Source organism: Maniola hyperantus, chromosome 27 (assembly GCF_902806685.2).
Source record: "Maniola hyperantus chromosome 27, iAphHyp1.2, whole genome shotgun sequence".
Taxonomy (NCBI): Eukaryota; Metazoa; Arthropoda; class Insecta; order Lepidoptera; family Nymphalidae; genus Maniola; species Maniola hyperantus.
Window position 1 is genome coordinate 4,604,474 of NC_048562.1, and position 22,766 is coordinate 4,627,239.

At 39.4% G+C, this 22,766-nt stretch overlaps 1 protein-coding gene and 1 long non-coding RNA gene across 5 annotated transcripts in view; one reads left to right on the forward strand and one right to left on the reverse strand.

Moving 5' to 3' along the window:
- The window catches only part of LOC138404311 (uncharacterized), a 132,195-nt gene extending 120,748 nt beyond the window's left edge, over positions 1-11,447 (forward strand). Inside the window, exon 3 of the long non-coding RNA XR_011238312.1 lies at positions 11,438-11,447. This is a non-coding gene — a long non-coding RNA (uncharacterized lncRNA). The remainder of the gene's footprint in view (positions 1-11,437) is intronic.
- The window catches only part of gem (transcription factor CP2 like gemini), a 62,085-nt gene that overhangs the window by 21,434 nt on the left and 17,885 nt on the right, over positions 1-22,766 (reverse strand). Inside the window, exons 1-11 of one of the 4 annotated variants that reach the window (XM_069507930.1) lie at positions 15,147-16,788; positions 11,725-11,836; positions 9,940-10,072; positions 8,821-8,908; positions 8,418-8,504; positions 7,549-7,633; positions 6,649-6,826; positions 6,207-6,308; positions 3,946-4,053; positions 2,956-3,087; positions 760-879 (exon numbers count right to left, since the gene is read on the reverse strand). In XM_069507930.1, the coding sequence (XP_069364031.1) occupies positions 760-879; positions 2,956-3,087; positions 3,946-4,053; positions 6,207-6,308; positions 6,649-6,826; positions 7,549-7,633; positions 8,418-8,504; positions 8,821-8,908; positions 9,940-10,072; positions 11,725-11,836; positions 15,147-15,285 (1,284 nt within the window). In that variant the 5' untranslated portion in view covers positions 15,286-16,788. Of the gene's footprint in view, positions 1-759; positions 880-2,955; positions 3,088-3,945; positions 4,054-6,206; positions 6,309-6,648; positions 6,827-7,548; positions 7,634-8,417; positions 8,505-8,820; positions 8,909-9,939; positions 10,073-11,724; positions 11,837-15,146; positions 16,789-22,766 lie in introns of those variants that run through there. The other 3 variants (XM_034982732.2, XM_034982731.2, XM_069507929.1) reach the window with 3 other exon arrangements.

Below are 22,766 nucleotides of genomic sequence, written 5' to 3' on the forward strand. Positions count from 1 at the left end.
TGGATACCTACTTTTTATAAAGAATACACCCTCAAAATTTTATGTATCTAGGATGAGCGGTTTAGGCTATGCGTTGATATATAAGTCAGTCAGTCAGGACTTTGAATCTTAAATATATAAAAAGAAATGGTGACTGACTGATCTATCAACGCACAGCTCAAGCTACTGGACGGATCGGGCTGAAACTTGGCATGCAGATAGCTATTATGACGTAGGCATCCTCTTAGAAAGGATTTTTGAAAATTCAACCCCTAAAGGGATGAAACGGGTTTGAAATTTGCGTAGTCCACGCAGACGAAGTCGCGAGCATACGCTAGTTTTATATATAGAGATAATGACATATATGGTTAAACCATTAAATAAGCCTGAAATCTGAGGCTAATAGGTAGTTAAACTAACCGGCTCGTTGGAAAGCCTGGAGCACCGCAGAGACGTTAGCTCTCTATGCGTGTTCTATCGCCTGTATAATGGGCAGTGCTCTGAAGAACTTTTTGACCTCATTCCACCCTCTTTTTTCTACAACCGCACCGCGCGCCACCGTAAGGAATTTCACCCTCACCATCTGGGTGTCTGGTGCACTTCGACCGTCCGCTGTGCCAGATCCTTCTTTCCACGCACGTGCAAACTGTGGAACCAAGTCCGGCCACGCATCGGCGGCTCCTCTGGTGCTGCAAATGTTCATGGGCGGCGGTAATCACTTAACATCAGGTGACCCACCTGCTCGTTTGCTCGCTATATCTATTAAAAAAAATTAGTTACAGTGGTAAGCACGGTCGCTTCGCAGCCCGGCTGGTACTTCTCGTGGGAGTTGGGCAGTCGCCGCAGCACCTTTTCACGGTCTTGCTTGTGCTTGCGGTCCGCACCTTTCAGTTTGAACACCTATACAGAAAAAATTAAGTATCAACGTTATTTTTTTGATTTGAGAGATGTGGGTACTTGTAACACTGTTTTGGCCCACCCTTTGTCTAAGGAGGCCAGAGCACTGTGCAAGCTGTATAAGACGTACTCAAATCTTAGAAGTTAGAACATAAGGAAGAATGTTTGCTCCTATGAGGGTGACATGTTTAGGATATAAACAAACCCTCTATAAAAATCTAGAAAAAAAAAAGTTATTTTTAGGGTTACAGAGGGTTACAGACAGTTTCAGGAAGAAAGAAGGAATGTCGTAGCCGAGCTGGGAGGAGAGTTTGGAGTGGAGAGCCTCATAAGCACAATGCTGGAAGAGAAAAAGAAGTGGCAGACAGTTCAGAAATACATGGAAGGTATAATGGAAAGTAAGGAGAAGGAGGAAAGAGGCGGAAGTTGAGTTACAACAAGTTACAGCAACAAGGCGGGAACGTTACTGCTTAGAGAAAGGAGGGGTTTTTAGTCGGTAGGAGTCCGGCACTATGTCCATGAGGATTTTCCCCTCCTAAGCGAAAAAAAAGGGTTACAGAGGGTACGTACGTCAAAAGAAAAAAGGAAGGCAGTACGTCAAAAGAAAAGGAAAGAAGAATCCAAAGGTTGCCTGGAAGAGATTGCTGTGAGCACTAAGGCCGCCTTTGCATACAATAATTTTGTTAGTTTAAGTTTCTGTAATAGTTATGTAATATTTTTTGTGTGCAATAAAGTATTTCTATCTATCTATCTAAGGATCCGAACCTTATAGGATCACTTTGTTGTCTATCGTGTCTGTCAAGAAACCTTGAAGGTACTTCCCGTTGACCAAGAATCATGAAATTTGGCAGGTAGGTAGGTCTTATAACAGACATAAGGGGAAAAATCCGAAACCGTGAAGTTGTGGTTATAATACATAAAAAAATAATTAAATTACGTGTTAGTGAATTTTTAACTTTCAAATTAGTATTTTCGACGTTTAAGTTCAATATCAAGTGGAGTATCATATGAAAGGGGTTTACCTGTACATTCTAAAACAGATTTTTATTTATTTTAGGCATAATAGTTTTTGATTTATCGTGCAAAATGTCGATAAAATACGATTGTAGTACGGAACCCTCAGTGCGCGAGTCTGACTCGCACTTGTCTGGTTTATTACCTTGATCTGGCAGGCAGCGGCGTGGAGCCTGTTGTCTTCGTTGGCGAGGTACGTTACGATTGCAGTACGGAACCCTCATTGCACGAGTCTGACTCGCACTTGTCTGGTTTATTACCTTGATCTGGCAGGCAGCGGCGTGGAGCCTGTTGTCTTCGTTGGCGAGGTACGTTACGATTGCAGTACGGAACCCTCATTGCACGAGTCTGACTCGCACTTGTCTGGTTTATTACCTTGATCTGGCAGGCAGCGGCGTGGAGCCTGTTGTCTTCGTTGGCGAGGTACGTTACGATTGCAGTACGGAACCCTCATTGCACGAGTCTGACTCGCACTTGTCTGGTTTATTACCTTGATCTGGCAGGCAGCGGCGTGGAGCCTGTTGTCTTCGTTGGCGAGGTACGTTACGATTGCAGTACGGAACCCTCATTGCACGAGTCTGACTCGCACTTGTCTGGTTTATTACCTTGATCTGGCAGGCAGCGGCGTGGAGCCTGTTGTCTTCGTTGGCGAGGTACGTTACGATTGCAGTACGGAACCCTCATTGCACGAGTCTGACTCGCACTTGTCTGGTTTATTACCTTGATCTGGCAGGCAGCGGCGTGGAGCCTGTTGTCTTCGTTGGCGAGGTACGTTACGATTGCAGTACGGAACCCTCATTGCACGAGTCTGACTCGCACTTGTCTGGTTTATTACCTTGATCTGGCAGGCAGCGGCGTGGAGCCTGTTGTCTTCGTTGGCGAGGTACGTTACGATTGCAGTACGGAACCCTCATTGCACGAGTCTGACTCGCACTTGTCTGGTTTATTACCTTGATCTGGCAGGCAGCGGCGTGGAGCCTGTTGTCTTCGTTGGCGAGGTACGTTACGATTGCAGTACGGAACCCTCATTGCACGAGTCTGACTCGCACTTGTCTGGTTTATTACCTTGATCTGGCAGGCAGCGGCGTGGAGCCTGTTGTCTTCGTTGGCGAGGTACGTTTCCACTTGTATACGGAAGGGAACCCCCTTTTCGCCGCCATGTTTCTTTGCTGTGAACTCCGTCGATATGCAGTTCACCTAATACCAATCCATACTAACATTATAATCCATGCCAATATTATAAATGCGAAAGTGTGTCTGTCTGTCAGCTTTTGACGGCTCAACCGTTCAACCGATTTTGACGAAATTTGGTACAAATATAGCTTGCATCCCCGGGAAGGACATACACTACTTTTTATCCCGGAAAAAAGAAGAGTTCCCACAGGATTTTTAAAAACCTAAATCCACGCGGACGAAGTCGCGGGCATCATCTAGTAAATAAATAAAAATTATTTTAGTAATTTTTTAAAATTACTTATATAGGTAATTTTTTTAATACACTCTTACTACGTACAGTAGCCGGCAAGAAATATTGTACATAGACCTTTAGAATGAGATTTCTGCGTTGTAGAGCGCTGTCTCTGTCACTCATACCTACGTTACGTTTTGTCGGTCTCAACGACAGAGACAAAGCTCTACGAAACCGCTATCTTTTTCTAAAGGTCGATGTACAATATTTCCTGTTGCGTACTGTACATCTGTACAAAGCTGTGATAGCCTAGTGGTTAGGACGTCCGCCTTTTAATCGGAGTTCGGGGGTTCGATCCCGGACACGCACCTCTAACTTTTCGGAGTTATATGCGTTTTAATTAATTAAATATCACTTGCTTTAACGGTGAAGGAAAACATCGTGAGGAAACTTGCATGCCTGAGAGTTCTCCATAATGTTCTCAAAGGTGTGTGAAGTCTACCAATCCGCACATGGCCAGCGTGGTAAACTAAGGCCAAAACCCTTCTCACGCTGAGAGGAGACCCGTGCTCTGTAGTGAGCCGGCGATGGGTTGATCATGATGATGATGATGACTGTACTTAGTGGCGATACCGACAAGTATTCACCTTGATATAAACGCCAACGTCCTTCGTGGGGTCCCAGTAGATGTGCAGCGCGTTCATGCAAGTCGGTTGTTCTACACGAGTCACCCCGTACGACAGTGGCACGTCCACCTGTGGACAAACACATTTTTATTATTCAACCATTTTCAAACACTTACGGCGGTAACGCACTCATCCGATCCAAGTCCGTGAAAATACATTCCTTTTTGTTTTGTATGGGAGCTTGTGACATATGTCGTAGATAACCGCTGGTTTTTTTTTTTTTTTTTTTTCATGTACCAAAATTGTAGTTACAAAGTAATAATAAATTAAGTTACATTGGAAATGCTTATCTCTAAACAGAGATTTCTTTCAGCTTCCCATTCAAGGTTGTGAGTAAGGCGTATCAAGAAGTGGAATAGGTCTACGGTACTAGAATCTAATAAACTACATAAATATTGTATAATAAATATCCAAATCAACTTATATACATAATATATGAAAAATATAAATACATATAATATATAAAATACTCTATTGTAATGATAGGTAATACTGCTTCACATTATATTTGAGTGAGTGTTCTGTACGAGTGGCATTCTCACGGATGACGGATAGAACTCGGATGACAGAAGTGTAGTGCGTATAATTCCCGCAAATTGCTAATGCACGTGGCCGCCATTTTAGTGACGTCAGCACTAGACTGAAGTTTCGAGCTGTTTTTTTTTTTATTCAGATACAGGTTAGTCCTTGACTGCAATCTCACCTGGTGGTAAGTGACGATGCAGTCTAAGATGGTAGCGGGCTAACCTGGAACGGGTATGGCAGTTTTTAATAAGTCCATGCCCCTTCGGTTTCTACACGGTATCGTACCGGAACGCTAAATCGCTTGGCGGCACGGCTTTGCCGGTAGGGTGGTAACTAGCCACGGCCGAAGCCTCCCACCAAACCAGACCAGAAATTTAGAAATTATAAAATTCCAAATCCCTGCCAGGAATCGAACCCGGGACCTCCCACTAATAAGTCCACAGCGCTTACCACTGCGCCAAGGAGGTCGTCAAATGATGGTATATTTTTATTTAAATATAGTCAAATGACGTGAAAATTACGTCATTTCGATGTTAATGAGACATGGTTCCAGCGCAACAGCAATTTGCGAGACTTATAATCATCGTTAGACTAGTAACGTATTATACGAAGAATTAAAGAAACAGTTGCGTGTAGAGTGCGAGTTCCGTACATAAACAGGTGACGTCACGATGACATATGAGGCGTCATATTTTAAGGAATACGTTTTGGCGGGATATTTAAATAATATTTTTTGTTTTTGGCTTTTCTTGCATTTCATGGGAAAAAATACCCTATTCCTGGCTACGACCTTGCTTTCTAGTGTGCCTTGTTTTCTAGATGATTAATGGAAAAAATACCCTATTCCTGGCTACGATCTTGATTTCTAGTGTGCGTTGCTTTCTAGATGATTAATGGAAAAAAATACCCTATTCCTGGCTACGGCCTAGCTTTCTAGTGTGCCTTGCTTTCTAGATGATTAATGGAAAAAATACCCTATTCCTGGCTACGGCCTTGCTTTCTAGTGTGCCTTGTTTTCTAGATGATTAATGGAAAAAATACCCTATTCCTGGCTAGGACCTTGATTTCTAGTGTGCTTTGCTTTCTAGATGATTAATGGATAAAATACCCTATTCCTGGCTACGGCCTTGCTTTCTAGTGTGCCTTGTTTTCTAGATGATTAATGGAAAAAATACCCTATTCCTGGCTACGACCTTGCTTTCTAGTGTGGCTTGCTTTCTAGATGATTAATGGAAAAAATACCCTATTCCTGGCTACGGCCTTGCTTTCTAGTGTGGCTTGCTTTCTAGATGATTAATGGAAAAAATACCCTATTCCTGGCTACGACCTAGATTTCTAGTGTGCCTTGTTTTCTAGATGATTAATGGAAAAAATACCCTATTCCTGGCTACGGCCTTGCTTTCTAGTGTAGCTTGCTTTCTAGATGATTAATGGAAAAAAATACCCTATTCCTGGCTACGACCTTGATTTCTAGTGTGCCTTGCTTTCTAGATGATTAATGGAAAAAATACCCTATTCCTGGCTACGACCTTGCTTTCTAGTGTGCCTTGTTTTCTAGATGATTAATGGAAAAAATACCCTATTCCTGGCTACGGCCTTGCTTTCTAGTGTAGCTTGCTTTCTAGATGATTAATGGAAAAAAATACCCTATTCCTGGCTACGACCTTGCTTTTTGGTGTGCATTAAAGTTCACTAACTTCTATGATCCTCTCCCCGGGTCTCTCGGCATGCCACTGTGCGATCTGTTCGCGCTCCATGTACTGCAGGCGACGCTCGTGGAAGCAGATTTTGATGACACTCTGTAAACAAAATATTAAATTTATCACAAATTTTGTCACTGGCAGCAAGCGAACAGTGGCCTTGCAGTCAAGGCGTCGGGCGCGAACCCAGAAGACGTAGGTTCGAATCCTGCCAGTTCCGCATTTTATGATATGTATTTAAAATTATTTAGAAACTAGCTTATTCCCGCGACTTCGTACGCGTGGACTAAAGAGATTTCAAACCCCTGTTGAATTTTCAAAAATCCTTTCTTAGTGGATGTCTACCTCATAATAGCTATCTGCATGCCAAATTTCAAGTCCGAGCCGTCAAGTAGATTGAGCCGTGCGTTGATAGATCAGTTAGACCTTCATGATTTACCTTAAAAATCTTCTTTTCTTGCTTGTAAGGCGCCAAATCTCCCAATTTCTTCAGTTTAATCTCATAAGGTTGTCCCTGGTTGAGGTAGGTCAGTGTTTCCTCGTTCTGTTTGGTGGCTATGGACGTGGCGGCCGCCAGCACGTACTGGAATCTGGAATATAAATGGAGATCTTGGAATCTGGAAAGAATTTGTTTTTCTAGATGATTAATGGATTTTTTCTAGATGATTAATAGAGTTTTTCTAGATGATTACTGGAATTTTATTCTTACATAAGTAAGAAAAAACTGTAGAGAAAGTACTGGTTTTTTTAATCTAAATATATAAAAGGCAAAGAAGACTGACTGACTGATTAACTGACTGACTGATCTATCAACGCACAGCTCTAACTACTGGATGGATCAGGCTGAAATTTGGCATATAACTATTATGACGTAGGCATCCGCTAAGAAAGGATTTTTTGAAAAATCAACCCCTAAGGGGGTGAAATAGGGGTTTCAAATTTGTGTAGTCCACGCGGATAAAGTCGCGAGCATAAGCTAGTCTAAATATAATTACAGGAATTTTTATATGATTAATACTTTTTATTTCTCGCAAAACAATTTTTGCGAGACATTTCACAGCGATTAATAGCATCTGGTGACAGAAGGGCTGGGTCATTTTTTGCGCAACGGATCAGCCTGGCTGTACATCGCGGAAATGCAGTCAGTATTCTTGGCACCATCCCACGCGGGCATGATTGGTATAGTAATTAGATAAGGCTTAAGTTTTATTGTAATATTTTGATTAATAGATTTTTTTTAGATGATTAATGGATTTCTCTTTTTCTAAACCTGCATGCCTGAGAGTGTTCTTAATGTCCTAGATTTTACCTGTTTTCATACTGTGTTATTGTTTATTACCTGTTATCATCTTTGTAGCAGGTTTCGGAGCGGGTCGGCGAGTGCAGAAAGCTGTCCAGGGAGTTCGGCGAGCACATCAACAGACCTACAAACAAAATTATCATACAACTACTATTAAAAAAAAAACAGTCAAGTGTGAGTCGGACTCGCACACGAAGGGTTCCGTATCACCGTTGTATTCCGTACAAGAAATAACACTATTTCATTTTATTTTCATGGCGGCTATTTTGAAATTTTATTATTTGTTGTTATAGCGGCATTAGAAATACACATTCTTTAAAAATTTAAAATCTCTACCTACTACGGTTCACGAGACTCGGCCCGCTGAGAGACAGACAGACCGAAAGACGGTCGGACGGACAGCGGAGCCTTAGTAAATAAGCCAGTGATACACATGCTTGTGTCTGGTATGCCGGTTTCTAGAAATTCTGCGTACCGTGCCACTGACGTGCGAGTTGAAGATCACAAAATTAAATACTAATTATGTAGAAACTAGCTTATGCTCGCGACTTCGTCCGCGTGGACTACAAAATTTCAAAACCCTATTTCACCCCCTTAGGAGTCGAATTTTCAAAAATCCTTTCTTAGCGGATGCCTACGTCATAATAGCTATCTGCATGCCAAATTTCAGCCCGATCCGTCCAGTAGTTTGAGCTGTGCGTTGATAGATCAGTCAGTCAGTCAGTCAGTCAGTCAGTCACCTTTCCCTTTTATGTATATAGATAAATAGCGTTGCGATAAATCTCGCGATCGTGTTAGTAATGAAACCAGCACCTAGCATGCCATTCACTGGCATTCATATGATCACGGGCTATAGAGTCCCTTCGGCTACGGAAACCTTAACAACAAAATCCAGGCTTGCGCCTTACCTTTGTTCTCCTGGTTATTGGGCGAGTGGTAGCCATTCAGTGGCATCACGATTGGCATCGGCTGGCACTGCATGCTCTCTGGACTGGCTGTAAAGTAAATAAAAAGAATTTCATAAATATTTCTACCTTCTTTTTGTACCTATTACAACCGCTCACACTGCCAAGGGTCACTGGCAGAGATCTCTCATAGAGATAAGTGCTCCCCTGTCCACTTTTACTCTCTTCTTCTCTTTATTGTAAATGTTTTCTTGGTAGGTACACATAAAAAAAGCATAATTTTCCTTTACCTTCCTATATTCACCTTTTCCTTTTATTTAGGTATTTAGATTTTGTCTACAGAGTGATAAGGCTCAAGGGTTCCTTTTTTCCTTTTGAGGAACGGATAATTTAGATTCAAACTTACAATGTGAGTTCATCATGCCGCCGTTATGTGGTGACGCTTGCTGGCAGCCGTCGTCCAGGTCACGGTTGTCCACCACCATGCTGGTTATCTGTAAATAAATTGCCACCACCATTAAGAGAATCAATCACCGATAAAAATAAAACCGGCCAAGTGCGAGTCAGGCTCGCGCATTGAGGGTTCTGTACTACAGTCGTATTTTTTCGACATTTTGCACGATAATTCAAAAACTATGATGCATAAAAACAAATAAAAATCTGTTTTAGAATGTACAGGTGAAGGAAGACCTTTCATATGATACCCCATTTGATATAGTTATCTTACTTCGAAAATTGAAGATACAAATTATTACTCATAACCACAATTTAATTTTTTTTGTGTGTTGACCACAAATTCACGATTTTCAAATTTTTCCCCGAATGTCTGCTATAAGACCTACCTACCTGCCACATTTCATGATTCTAGGTCAACGAGAAGTACCCTGTAGGTTTCTTGACAGACCGACAGACAGGCAGACAACAAAGTGATCCTATATGGGTTCCGTTTTTCCTGTTGAGGTACGGAACCCTAAAAAAGAGTAGTTTCTGTTGGGAAGTATTTTTTTTTTAATTATTCTCTTCTAAGCCCCATAAACTACCTCTATACAAAAATTACATCATTTTATTACTACAGTTCAATACCCTATTGGCGGGGGATGTAAGTGTCCCTTCTTTACATTTTTTTTTATTTTTTTTTATTCTATACAAGTTAGCCCTTGACTGCAATCTCACCTGATGGTAAGTGATGATGCAGTCTAAGAGGATAGCGGGCTAACCTGGAAGGGGTATGGCAGTTTTTATTAAACCCATACCCCTTTGGTTTCTACACGGTATCGTACCGGAACGCTAAGTCGCTTGGCGGCACGGCTTTGCCGGTAGGGTGGTAACTAGCCACGGCCGAAGCCTCCCACCAAACCAGACCAGAAATTTAGAAATTATAAAATTCCAAAACCCCTGCCAGGAATCGAACCCGGGACCTCCCACTTATAAGACCACAGCGCTCATTACTGCGCCAGGGAGGTCGTCTAACATAGTAATAGTTAGTATTCTATGACTCTAGTGAGTCTAGTAAGTAGAGGGTTACCTGTCTATTATCATCAGCTCTGCGTGGAAGCCAACGTCGTGAGTTAGCCAGCACGTTCCCCGGGGGAGATAGGGCTTCCTGCTTGAACCCTGGCAGACCAGGCAGCGCGCAGGATAGCGCACCCAATGCATCGCTGAAAAGTACACAATTATCTATCTTCTTATATTATATATATAAAATTCAAAGTCCTGACTGACTGACTGACTGACATATATATCAACGCCCAGCCTAAACCGCTGGACCTAAAGACATTATTTTTTTTTTTTTTTAAGAATAAGAATAATTTATTTTGAATTTAGAATTTAGAATTTAGACACAAGAAACAAGTTTTCTGCCCTCTGCACTAGGAAAACCCTGTATTGCAAACCCTGTATTTGGAGGGTATATTCTTTGTAAAGAGTAGGTATCCACTAAGAAAGGATTTTTCGAAATTTCACCCCTAAGTGGGTTAAATGGGGGATGGAAGTTTGTATGAAAGTCCGTCATTTTTCAAGTTATTTGCATGAAAATTGGTATTTGGGTTTTTGGTCACAATTGAAGAAGTACGTGTTTCAGGATTTTTGGAATATTTGCCCATAAGGGTGGTAAAATAGGGGATGAAAGATTGTATGGGAAAGTTTTAATTATTGATATTATTAACTTGAAATTTGGAAAATAGGTTTTTTCTTGAGGTTAGGTGTCAGCTAAGAAACGACTATGAGAAAAATCCCAACCACGCGGGCGAAGCCGCGAGCAGAAGCTAGTCTACATATATAAAAGGAAGCGAATTATCCAGCTGAAGTAAAAGAAACGGGCCGAACTGAGAACCACCTCCTTTTTTACGTACATAAAAACAAATAAATTAAAAAAAAAAGTGACTGTCATAATGTAAATACTAGAAATAAAAATAAACTTGTGATGCCCGCCTTTAGGCTCAGTAAAGTTAGCAATTCATTTGCTCGTAATTCTATACGTTTTTCGGGTTCCGTACCTCAAAAGGAAAAACGGAACCCTCATAGGATCACTTTGTTGTTTGTCTGTCTGTCTGTCGGTCTGTCAAGAAAGCTACAGGGTACTTCCCGTTGACCTAGAATCATGACATTTGGCAGGTAGGTAGGTCTTATAGCTGACATTTGGGGAATAATCTGAAAACCGTAAATTTGTGGTTACATCACACAAAAAAAATTAAATTGTGGTCATGAACTAATAATTAGTATTCTTAATTTTCGAGGTAAGATAACTATATCGAGTGGGATATCATATGAAAGGTCTTCACCTGTGCATTCGAAAACAGCTTTTTATTTATTTTTATGCATCATAGGTTTTGAATTATCGTGCAAAATGTCGAAAAAATACGACTGTAGTACGGAACCCTCGTTGCGCGAGTCTGACCGGTTTTTATAATAAGCTTCCAGAAAAAATATTGGAGATGTCTCTCAACAAGTTCAAAGTTTACATAAAACGTAAACTCATTGAAAAATTCTATTACAGTGTAAAGGATTATTTGAATGATAGGCAGGCTAGTTTTGTGATAGTTCTAATAAGTTTTAATTTATGACTTTGTAAAGTGGTGATGGTAAAAAGAATACGCGGCTGAGTTTGTTGTGGGTTCTTCTCAGACCTGGGCGCGTTTGGAACCCTCGTAGCTTTAGTTTTAAGTTTAAGTAGTTTAAGTAATAATTATCATCACTATATCTTACAAATCCAACAACTGACAATCGAAAAGAGTAATTTATTACCTATTTTGAATAAATCATTTGAGTTTGACTTTGACTTTGGAAGTCGGTTAAAAATAAAAAGTCTCACCCCATAGATAGTTCTCCGGGTAAGTCCAAGTCCAGGTCATTGGTGGTCCACCCAGGGGACATGTGCGAGGATGATGAACTGGTGCCGCTTCCGCCCATATCGCCGAGGGTTGCTGCAATCAGACAGATATATTTATTACTCTTTTGGAACAAGATAAGCTTTTTATTTAAGGTTCAAGACACATTCCGCAGACTCATATAATATAATAGAATATGTAGATCGCTTAAACATAGTTATAATTTATTGTAAACATCCTACTCATATTCAGCAAATAAATTCTTGTTAAAAATGCAATTTATTCTATTCTATATTCTATTCCCACTTGCAGTTTCCGCGTAGGGCATAGGTTAATACATTGGCTGAGATCTTTATTTAGTAATTTCGTTGAAGTGTAGGTAAAAACACTATCATAAAAATTATAAAAATATTTAAAGAAAATCTGGACTATTTATCTTCAAAAAGAGGAGCGACCCTAAGTGATGAGGAATATGACGCAAGCAGAGTTGTAGGTAAAGCCACACACAATTCAGCACACACACAGATCGTGTCTGCGAGTTTATCTCCGGTCAAGATGATTACGAGTGCAATTCGTCTCACTCTCTTATCTTCATACTATTGACCAATGTAATGTAACGTATCGACCCACTATAAACCAGATTTAAGTTATGTTCGGTTAATAAATTGTTAGTAAGTATATTACTATTGTCCAAATGTCGAGATGTCTTCTTGTTCAAAATTCCTCAGTGCTTGAAGAACAAAGTATTCGAACAGTGCGTGTTGCCAGTGATGACATATTAGTAGGGGAGCCCAAGATGCTAAATGGGGATTTACTCGAGCGTCGTTGGGACCTATTGGATTGTGCAGATTAGGTGCTAAAAAAAAGATGAAGGTTATATGATGTAACCCCTTTCATTGGTGCGTACAGGTTTTCAAAAATGTAAAAAAAATATTCACAAAGAAATACTCGAGCGCTTTTCGCTCGGGTTTGCACTATTTGCAGAAATAATTTTGAGCCTCAATAGCTCAACGGGTAAAGGAGTGGACTGAAAACCGAAAGGTCGACGGTTCAAACCCCGCCTGTTGCACTATTGTCGTACCTACTCCTAGCACAAGCTCGACGCTTAGTTGGAGAGGAAAGGGGAATATTAGTCACTTAACATGGCTAATATACTTTAAAAAAAAATAAAAAAAATTGGAGAGATCGGGGGCAACATCTTCCTAAGAGCAACTCCTGTGAGGCTCGGAGCACGGTTTAGGATGACGTTGGGACGGATGGATTTGTTGAACTTGACCAGTCCGTATGCCCCTGAGACCGTGGCGTAAGATGACGGACCGGGGATCTCACCTTCGTCTGCGAAGACGCTGTGGATGTTGTATACAACATCTGCACAGCGTCTTCACCGACGCTTCTTCTTCTTCTTAGATATGTATTGCCCTACAAGATAGGGTGCATGTCTGTCAGACATTCCTCCTTTGCCGTACTATCTTCTGCAACGGTTCCCGGTCCCCTTCGATCTCGTAGGAGAAAGAATGAGATATAGTTCACCGAGTCCTCCAGATAAAAACAAGTTAAACCGATAAACATTTTCTTCTCCGTCATTATGCCAATAACGGACCGGCTTCAAGATACCTATAGTCCGCGACAGGTCCAGATGGCAATCCGAGTATGAGGCGGGGCGACGCGTCGCACAGCCGCACGATACCCGCGCTCGCGCGCACCGGGTTGGCGCGGGGCGTTCCCTCCCCAATGGCCATCTCGACCTGTCGCGTACTATACTGAGTTTGACTTATTTTACCTATCAAACAATATTTAAAAAGGAATTAAGAAACTATCATCGTAAAAAAAAAGTACCTAGCTAACATCTAAATATGCATGCAATCACACACTCCCACTTACACACACACACACACATACACACACGCACACACACACAAGCACACAATCACACACGCATACACACACACTCACACAAGCATACACACACACTGTTGTAATTCTATTATTGTATATACCTACATTTATTCTAAATCTATTCTGTTAAAAATAGTTTTAATTATAATTTTAAGTAATCTCTTTTGGCCTTCTGTTATAACTAGATTTAAATTTAAATAATAATTATGTATTTACGCTGTTGATTACTTTCAAATAAACAAAATAAAAATAAAATAAAATATACTTACTCTAGTTATCAGTTAAACTTTGCCCGGGGCCGGGATGGGTATACATAACTAGTAATTACTGATAATTGCAGACTAGCGGCTCGGTTAATCGACACAAGAGTTCAATTTGCAATAATAGATGTTAATGGCCGAGATACCATGACTATTGACTAGTCTACGGTTGTCAACGGAGCTCGTGTCGAATTTTCCAGAAATTATTAAAATATTCCTTCCCGATCAATTTCAATGGAGACTAGACTAGACAACTCTAGGCAGGAAATATTAAAAGCTGGAGATTGACTCGTAAGTTTTAACATTTTAACGTTTTAACGTTTTAACATAGACCTGGGCGCGTTTGGAACCCTCGTAGCTTTAGTTTTAAGTTTGCGTAATAATTATCACCACTATATCTTAGAAATCCAACATCTGACCATCAAAAAGAGTTATTAATTACCTATTTTGAATAAATCATTTGACTTTTGACTTTTGACATTTTGTTGTAACGTATCAAGTTTTTGTAACTCAACCCAGAGACAGACTTGCAACGTTAGTTTGTAATGTATCATTCGCGGAGCGCGCCGCGTGCTCCACTCGACTGTAATTTTTTCGCGAATTTCCTTTCAGTGTTACATTACAAATCAGTGCAGATCCGCGGGGTGATTACGTATCTCGCGACAGGCGTAAATCTCGCGATCATTGCTGTCAAACGTCCGGTTAGAGAGAGACAGCAATAGCCACAAAGCAAAATTAGAAGAAGAGGAGAGACAGCAAATAAACTGTCGGATTGCTACTGCTGTCGCGTTGCTGTCGCTACTGCAACGTTTTACGTAATCACCCCGCGGGTCATCGCGATATCGAATTGCAAGCGCAAGCCGTAAAAATAGAGAACACTTGAGCCAAGAGCTCAAATAATGAACACACGCTACAAGTAAGTCTGTGTCGCCGTATTATAAAAAGATTGCCTCGAATGGTACATTACAAATTACAAACAAACGGTATATTCAGCTAACTAAAGACTATTTGTTTTTGGTTGTCTTAATGTAGGACTGCATCTAACGTTGATGCAGATTGCAGATATTAGATTAAAATGTAAGGATCCTATTATAAAAGTACTTAATACTTTTATCTTCGTTTCCTTCAGAAATCCTTTGGACTGCCGCAAAACATAATTTGCGCCCGATTAGGGACTAAATGTAGGACTTATAAAACAATTCATCAATTAAAATTTCAAACAAACAAATAATATGAGCAAATAGAGTTACCGTAAGGATTATAAGCGATGCCAGTGAAGGCATGGGCGCCAAATTCCGCCAACCTCCGCCCCTCCATTGCCTCCTTGGCCGCGAATTGCAGCACAGCGGCCGCCGATATGTGACCAGATTGTAGAGTGTCCTCTACCATGTTGGATTTGCTTTCGCGTAATAGTTTCTAGGTGACCCGCTAGATGACAGCAGGATCAAATTGTCTCTCACTTATATTATCACTTTTTTAATTAGGCTGTATTTAATTCACGCAATAGTTTCTTGGTGAAATTTTAGATAGTAAAAGAGGTAAAGCTATTGCTTAATCTTATGAAAAACTTTTTAGGATCGTCTTGTCTAACTTTCTAAGTTTTATTTACGTATTTTATTTTCAGTATAATTAATGTACAGTTATGATTTGATGTCACTTTCTCTCTATTAGTCTCCTTCTTGGTCTACGTCCCAGGGTTCGAAGTCAAGTGTGCATAATATTTAACTTGTGCAAAGAGCACAAGTATACTATAAAGTCACATTTCTATAAGAGATGTGTAGAATTTTTTTTTCTTCTTCCTGAGTTTGTATTGGGATCTCCTTCACCAGGCGATAAATTTCAAAGTTTTATTGATCTTAATGTTTTGGTGTATTACACCAAATCTTGATTTTTTCACTTTTTCTTCACTCAATAGTTCCCTGGTGAATCGTGCTATATTAACAGCAATTCATTCAGCATTTAATTTCGTCAAAATCGTTATATTTGTCACTTTTCCTAGACGATTTTTTTCACCCTATAGTTCCTTAGTGAACCAAGGGATGTCAATAGCGGTTCCTTAACAGTTTTACTTTTTAATATCACTATTTTTGACACTTTTTCTAGGTTATTATATTTTCTTTACCCAATAGTTTCTTGGTGAAGCGTAGGATGTCAACAACGGTTCATTCACTGTTTCACTTTAAACTTTGATGCTTTTTGTCATTTTTTTCAAGGCTACTTTTATTTTCACGATGGATTTATCAACAACGACGTCTTTAATGAAAGTTTTGACAGTGTTTCAATCCGCTAACACGGTCCTTTGTCAGAAAACACTCACACATTTCAATGTCCATATGTATTTCTTCGACAACACCCTTTTGCAGGTTAATATTTTCAAGTTGTCGCGCCAAACTGTCATTTTAGTCTGTATTAATTGTATGAAACAAAGACGCAATCCACGTGTGTCTGTGTATTCTTTAATCACTTCTGTTCTAATGTTCTTATTGAATTTTAACGCGGTTTTCACTATGATTTAGGAACTTTCACGAGGAAGGTTTATATTTATAACACATTCACACTTAATCTCAGGTAAGTCCAGAAATGCTAGAACGTTGATAACTTTGAAGGTTCTAAGTAGATTTTTAAGGCAGTATTCACTGTAATTTAGGTCCTTGCTCCTTTCATGAAAAAGTTTTATTTTTATTTACACATTCACATTTTAGAAAGGTCCACAGATGCAAGGTTAATAACTTTGGATTTTAACGCGGTTTTCATTATAATTTAGGACCTTATATGAAGAAGGTTTCTATTTATTTTGATGTATAGAGAAGCTAAGTCCAGAACTGGGAAGTCGATAACTTCTTAGGTTCTAAGTAGATTTTTAAGGCGGTTTCACTATGATTTAGGCAATTTTATTTAATTTATAGAAAAACCCACACGGGGCACCAGTTATTCTATAATTAAATTATAATTATTGTTTATAGATTTTCCTCTGAAAACTAGTTAGATTGCATTATGTAGAGTGTTCAAATTGGTTTTGCGATTTTTAGTTTGTACCCCACAAGAGAATGAAGTAAGAATGGTTATTATTTCGTAGTTATTTTAGTAAGTGAAGTAAATTACTCAAATTACTACCTACTTTATTTGCCGCTGTAATACCTATTTTCTTTCAATAGATAAAATATTCTTAGTTACAAGAAAATTGGTGATCTACACTTGATTGGATTGCATTTGATTGGTTAATCAGAACGTGTCTACAAAATTTCATTGCATTTGATTAGTTAATATTCAAATGAGAGCCAAAATAACTGACTTTCTCTCTCTATCTTATATTTATAATATGGTCCGGTTTTTTCATGGTATTGACATCAACTTTTTCAAAAGTAATATAATAAATATAAATACGTTCACAAATACACAAATACAATATAGTACGCGACAGGTGGAGATAGCAATATCCCGTAAGAGGCGGGGGGACGAGCGCGGGGGCTGTGCGGGTGTCCGGGGCGTTCTCTCCCCGGTTGATCTCGACCTGTCGCGAACTATATGTAGATTAACATACTATGATACTAACGTTTATGCAACGATAACGCAGCATACCACGGCGACATACAAAGGTGATCGAACGGTGACACCCTGTGTACACATAATATTGAAAAATTATAGTAAACTAGCTTATGCTCGCGACTTCGTCCGCATGGACCACCCCTATTTCCCCCCTTAGGGATTGAATTTTTAATTATCCTTTCTTAGCGGATGCCTACGTCATAATAGCTACCTGCATGCCAAATTTCAGCCCGATCCGTCCAGTAGTTTGAGCTGTGCTTTGATAGATCCGTCAGTCAGTCAGTCAGTCACCTTTTCCTTATATACATTTAGATTATATATGTTAGGGTACCAGAAATGTCCTATTTAACTCAGTGATTATATAAAATAACTACTCATTCCATGAAATACCGGACTTATTTTGGCAAATTATAAAATACTAGATGATTTAGGTTATTAAAAATCCCGTGGGAACTCTTTGATTTTCCGGGATAAAATAGGTAGCCTATCTCACTTTCCAAGTCTTCAACTCTACTCATGCAAAAATCACGTCGAACCGTTGCGACGTGATTGAAGGACAAATCAACAAACCAAAAAAACAAAGACACTTTCACATTTATAATAAGGGTAGTGATAGATCTGCATAATATTATGTATGTTTTGCGATAAAGTGAAATAATTAGTAAAAATGATATTGCCTACTTAGATACTCTTATCGAATGCCAAATAAGATAAGGAATCTTTATGCAACATCTATCACGAGTGGTGATAATGATAATATGATTGTTTGCTTGCCAAAGTTAATCTGTGAAACGGAAGTCGGTATCGATTTTGCAGATTTATATCGATTCTTAAAGATAGCTCGCTATAATAATAATATTTGTTATACCTACCTAAGTATATTTATTGCATAACTAGCTCATGCTCGCGACTTCGTCCGCGTGGACTATACAAATTTCACCCCCTTAGGGATTGAATTTTCAAAAATCCTTTCTTAGCGGATGCTATGACATAATAGCTATCTGCATGCCCAATTTCAGCCCGATCCGTCCAGTTGTTTGAGCTACGCGTTGATAGATCAGTCAGTCAATCAGTCAGTCAGTCAGTCAGTCAGTCAGTCAGTCAGTCAGTCAGTCAGTCAATCAGTCAGTCAGTCAGTCGGTCACCTTTTCATACATACATACATACATATCTATATAAATACCTATATAAAAGGAAAAGTTGACTGATTGATCTATCAACTGACTGATTGACTGACTGATCTATCAACGCACAGCTCAAACTCAAATTTGTCATGCATGTATTTGTATAGTCCATACAAAATGACTTCTTACGCGTCATTTCACCTTTATGGGTCAACTGTCGGAGTCGGAGATTTTAACCATCCCGTGGGAACTCTTGTTTTTCCGGGATAAAAAGGAGCCTATGTCACTCTCCATGTCTTTAACTATACCCATACAAAAAATAACGTCAATTCGTTGCTTCGTTACGACGTGATTGAAGGACAAACCAATAAACAAACAAACCAACACACTTTCGCATCAGTACCCTTATTATAAATGCGAAAGTGTGTTTGTTTGTTGGTTTGTCCTTCAATCACGTCGACCTGGAGAGTGACATAGGCTACTATTTATCCCAGAAAATCAAAGAGTTCCTAAGGTATTTTTAAAAACCCTAATTCCACGCGGACGAAGTTGCGGGCATCAGCTAGTCAGTAGGTACCCTAATTATAAATGCGAAAGTGTGTTTGTTTGTCCTTCAATCACGTCGCAACGGTGCAACGCATTGACGTGATTTTTTCATGGGTATAGATAAAGACATTTGGCTTTGAAGATTGACATTTGGCTACTTTTTATCCCCGAAAATCAAAGAGTTCCCACGGGATTTTTAAAAAACCTGATTCCACATAGACGAAGTCGCGGGCATCAGCTAGTCTAAATATATAAAAGGCTATAACTGACTGATCTATCAACGCACGGCTCAAACTACTGGAGAGATCGGGCTGAAATTTGGCATGCAGATAGCTATTATGACGTAGACATCCACTAAGAAAGGATTTTTGAAAATTCAAATAGGGGTTTGAAATTTGTGTGGTCCACGCGGACCAAGTCGCAAGCATGAGCCAGTTAAAGGTACAGTACAGTAGTACAGGCTTGCATCTTGGACAAAGAAATACTCGTAAGTAGGCTTTTTTATCCCAAAAAATCAAACAGTTCCCATGGATTTCAAAATATCTAAATCCACGCGAACAATCCGCGGGCATCATCAAATAGGTATTTTCTATGATAGGTAGATATATTTTTATCAGGGCTTACATTTTCCGTAATAGTTGTTTAAATTATAAACACTAAAATAATATAAATTCGTGTTTTCCCACTAAAATCCAAGACGTTTCTAACCGTGTCTCGGTTTCAGATTAACTATAAAGGCTTTTATTTGCTGTATATTATCTTACATGCATGCAATATAAAATTAAGTGTTTATTTAAGTGATTATTTTATTATTTTCCTCGGTTATCTAATTATTATTGATGCCTTGTAAGCCTTATAAGCTTTGAAGATATGGGATTTTTTTTGGGTTCCGTATTGCCAGACAAAAAAGAAACCTTAATTCATCAGTACACCCATATTATGAATGTGAAAGTGTGTTTGTTTGTTGGTTTGTTGGTTTATTGGTTTGTTGGTTTGCTCTTCAATCACGTCGCAACAGAGCAACGGATTAACGTGATTTTTTGCATGGGTATAGTTAAAAACCTGGAGAGTGACATAGGATTCTTTTCATCCCGGGAAATTAAAGAGTTCCCATGGGATTTTTAAAAATCTAAATCCACGCGTACAAAGTCTCGGGAATCGAATCGTAACTTAAGATTGAGTTAAAACGAGACAGAGTTATGTGAGAGATATAGCTCTGTCTCGTTTTAACAAAACTTAAGTAACGATTAAACCACTCTGAGTACGGCTGTAAGGCTGAGATCTATAGAACGCACTTTGACTTTGCTAAGACCTAGATTGAGTTACGAGATAGATTTATGTGAGAGATATAGCTCTGTCTCGTTTTAACTGAACTTAAGTAGGAACTAAACTTAACTTCAGGAACCCTCGTTGTGCGAGCCTGACTCACACTTGGTCGGGTTTTTTTAAATAATTTAAACTCCTTTAAAAACTTACATTAATTACGAGCATTTGAGTAAATAGAGTAGAGAAAAACAGAGTAATAAATCATTATATACCAACGTATACACTGCAGTTATCGACCGATTGTTTTATGGAGCATGCCTCTGTACATATATGCCTCTGTCATTGACTTATATATTCCTTCGTATGGACAGGGCTATTGAACAAACAAAATGGCACCGACTCAATGGTGCTTTAGCACCAACACCAACAAACCTCAGTGACGTCTGGATTTCAGGGTCGTTCATTAGTATCTAAGAGGTGGCGCGGATTTATTTGGTTCCAAAATCGTGAAAAATTTTGTTCGCTTGACCAAAAAAAAAACATAAAAAAAATATATTTAAAGATAATAATATGACTTGCACATTTTCATACCTATAGCGAGTTCTACCTAAAGCCACACCCTCTATAGATAAGTTGTCACGAATTTCACTTGACCGCCTAAGTCGAGTGAACTATAGTGAGGGAACTCTCGATTTGAACCTGTAGGTCAATTTCGTAAAACCTGCATCATTATTACAATCTCAAATTGTTCTGATTGGCTGAATTTGTGCGATTCTTGTTGCAACAATGAATTATAGCCAATAGTGAGCGAGCGTCTTCGTGCTCGTATGCGCTTGACGGCTTGCCTGAGCACTGCACATTCCTCTATCATCACCTAGTAAGAATTGTTATATCCATCCATCCGTCCGTCCATCCACACATCTATCCATCCATACATCCATGGCCATGAACTGTGGCCAAAGTGTGAGAAAAAGATTCCGACGAATTGAGAACCTCCTCCTTTTTTGAAGTCGATTAAAAAGGGACAAATCGTACTTTTGACATAACAATTGACACGTAGAATTACAAAAACTAGTTTTAATTTCTCTACAATCAGACGTCAAAATAAATCAGTACCCCAGTGGCGTGCACAGGGTTTGAAGCCAGGGTAGGCACCTGTTTACTGTCAAGTTATAGTCAAAGTCAAAGTCAAAGTCGAATGATTTATTCAAAATAGGTAATAAATTACTCTTATTGATGGTCTGGTATGGTGTTAGATTTGTAAGATATAGTGGTGATAATTGTTACGCAAACTTAAAACTAAAGCTACGAGGGTTCCAAACGCGCCCAGGTCTGAGAAGATATATATGAAAAATATCCATTGAGCTATAACAACTGGGGTAAGCAATGCTTTCGAGCCTCTAGGACTTGCACGCCACTGCAGTACCCATATTATAAATGCGAAAGTGTGTTTGTTTATTGGTTTGTCCTTCAATCACGTCGCAACGGAGCAACGGATAGACGTGATTTTTTGCATGGGTATAGGTAGTTAAAGACGTGAAGAGTGACATAGGCTACCTTTTATCCCGGACAATCAAAGAGTTCCCACCGGATGTTTCCACGCATACTAAGTCATGGGCGTCAGCTAGTTCTAAATATTATACAACAAATAGGTAGCTTAATACGTCACAGAGTGTAAATTTCTAAAAGTCACGACTGGTCAAAGCAAATAACAGCCAGATGCGCAATCTAATTAAATTATATCTATTATTGCCTACATCGGTCACAAAAATTGTTAAAACCACGTATTTTGTCGTATTTGCAAGTGACATAGGTATTTGTTGTTTAGATCTGTTTATAGGTATATTTTTTGTACCGTGGTGCAATTTTACTGGTTACATTTTTAGGGTTCCGTACCTCAAAAGGAAAAATAAACCCTTAAAGGATCACTTTGTTGTCTGTCTGTCTACCCGTCTGTCTGTCGTGTCTGTGAACAAAACCTATAAGGTACTTTTCGTTGACATAGAGTCATGAAAGGCAGATAGGTAAGTTTCATAGCACAAGTAGAGGAATAAATCTGATTCTGTTGGTGGTTCAATAAAAAATAAATAAGAACAAACTACGTTTGTAAGGATAACACTGGGGAACACACTATCAGTACCCTTATTATAAATGCGAAAGTGTGTTTGTTTGTTGGTTTGTCCTTCAATCACGTCGCAACGGTGCAACGGATTGACGTGATAGCTATTGGTTAGATATATTTCTCTTAAAATCAGATCATGTGGTGCAAACCTTTAGATTACAACATGGGGTTATTCAAGGGGCGGACCAACAAATTCCTAAAAGGCCGGCAAACGCATCGGCGGTTCCTCTGGTGCTGCATTCTCACATAAACTTCAACAGTTTTTA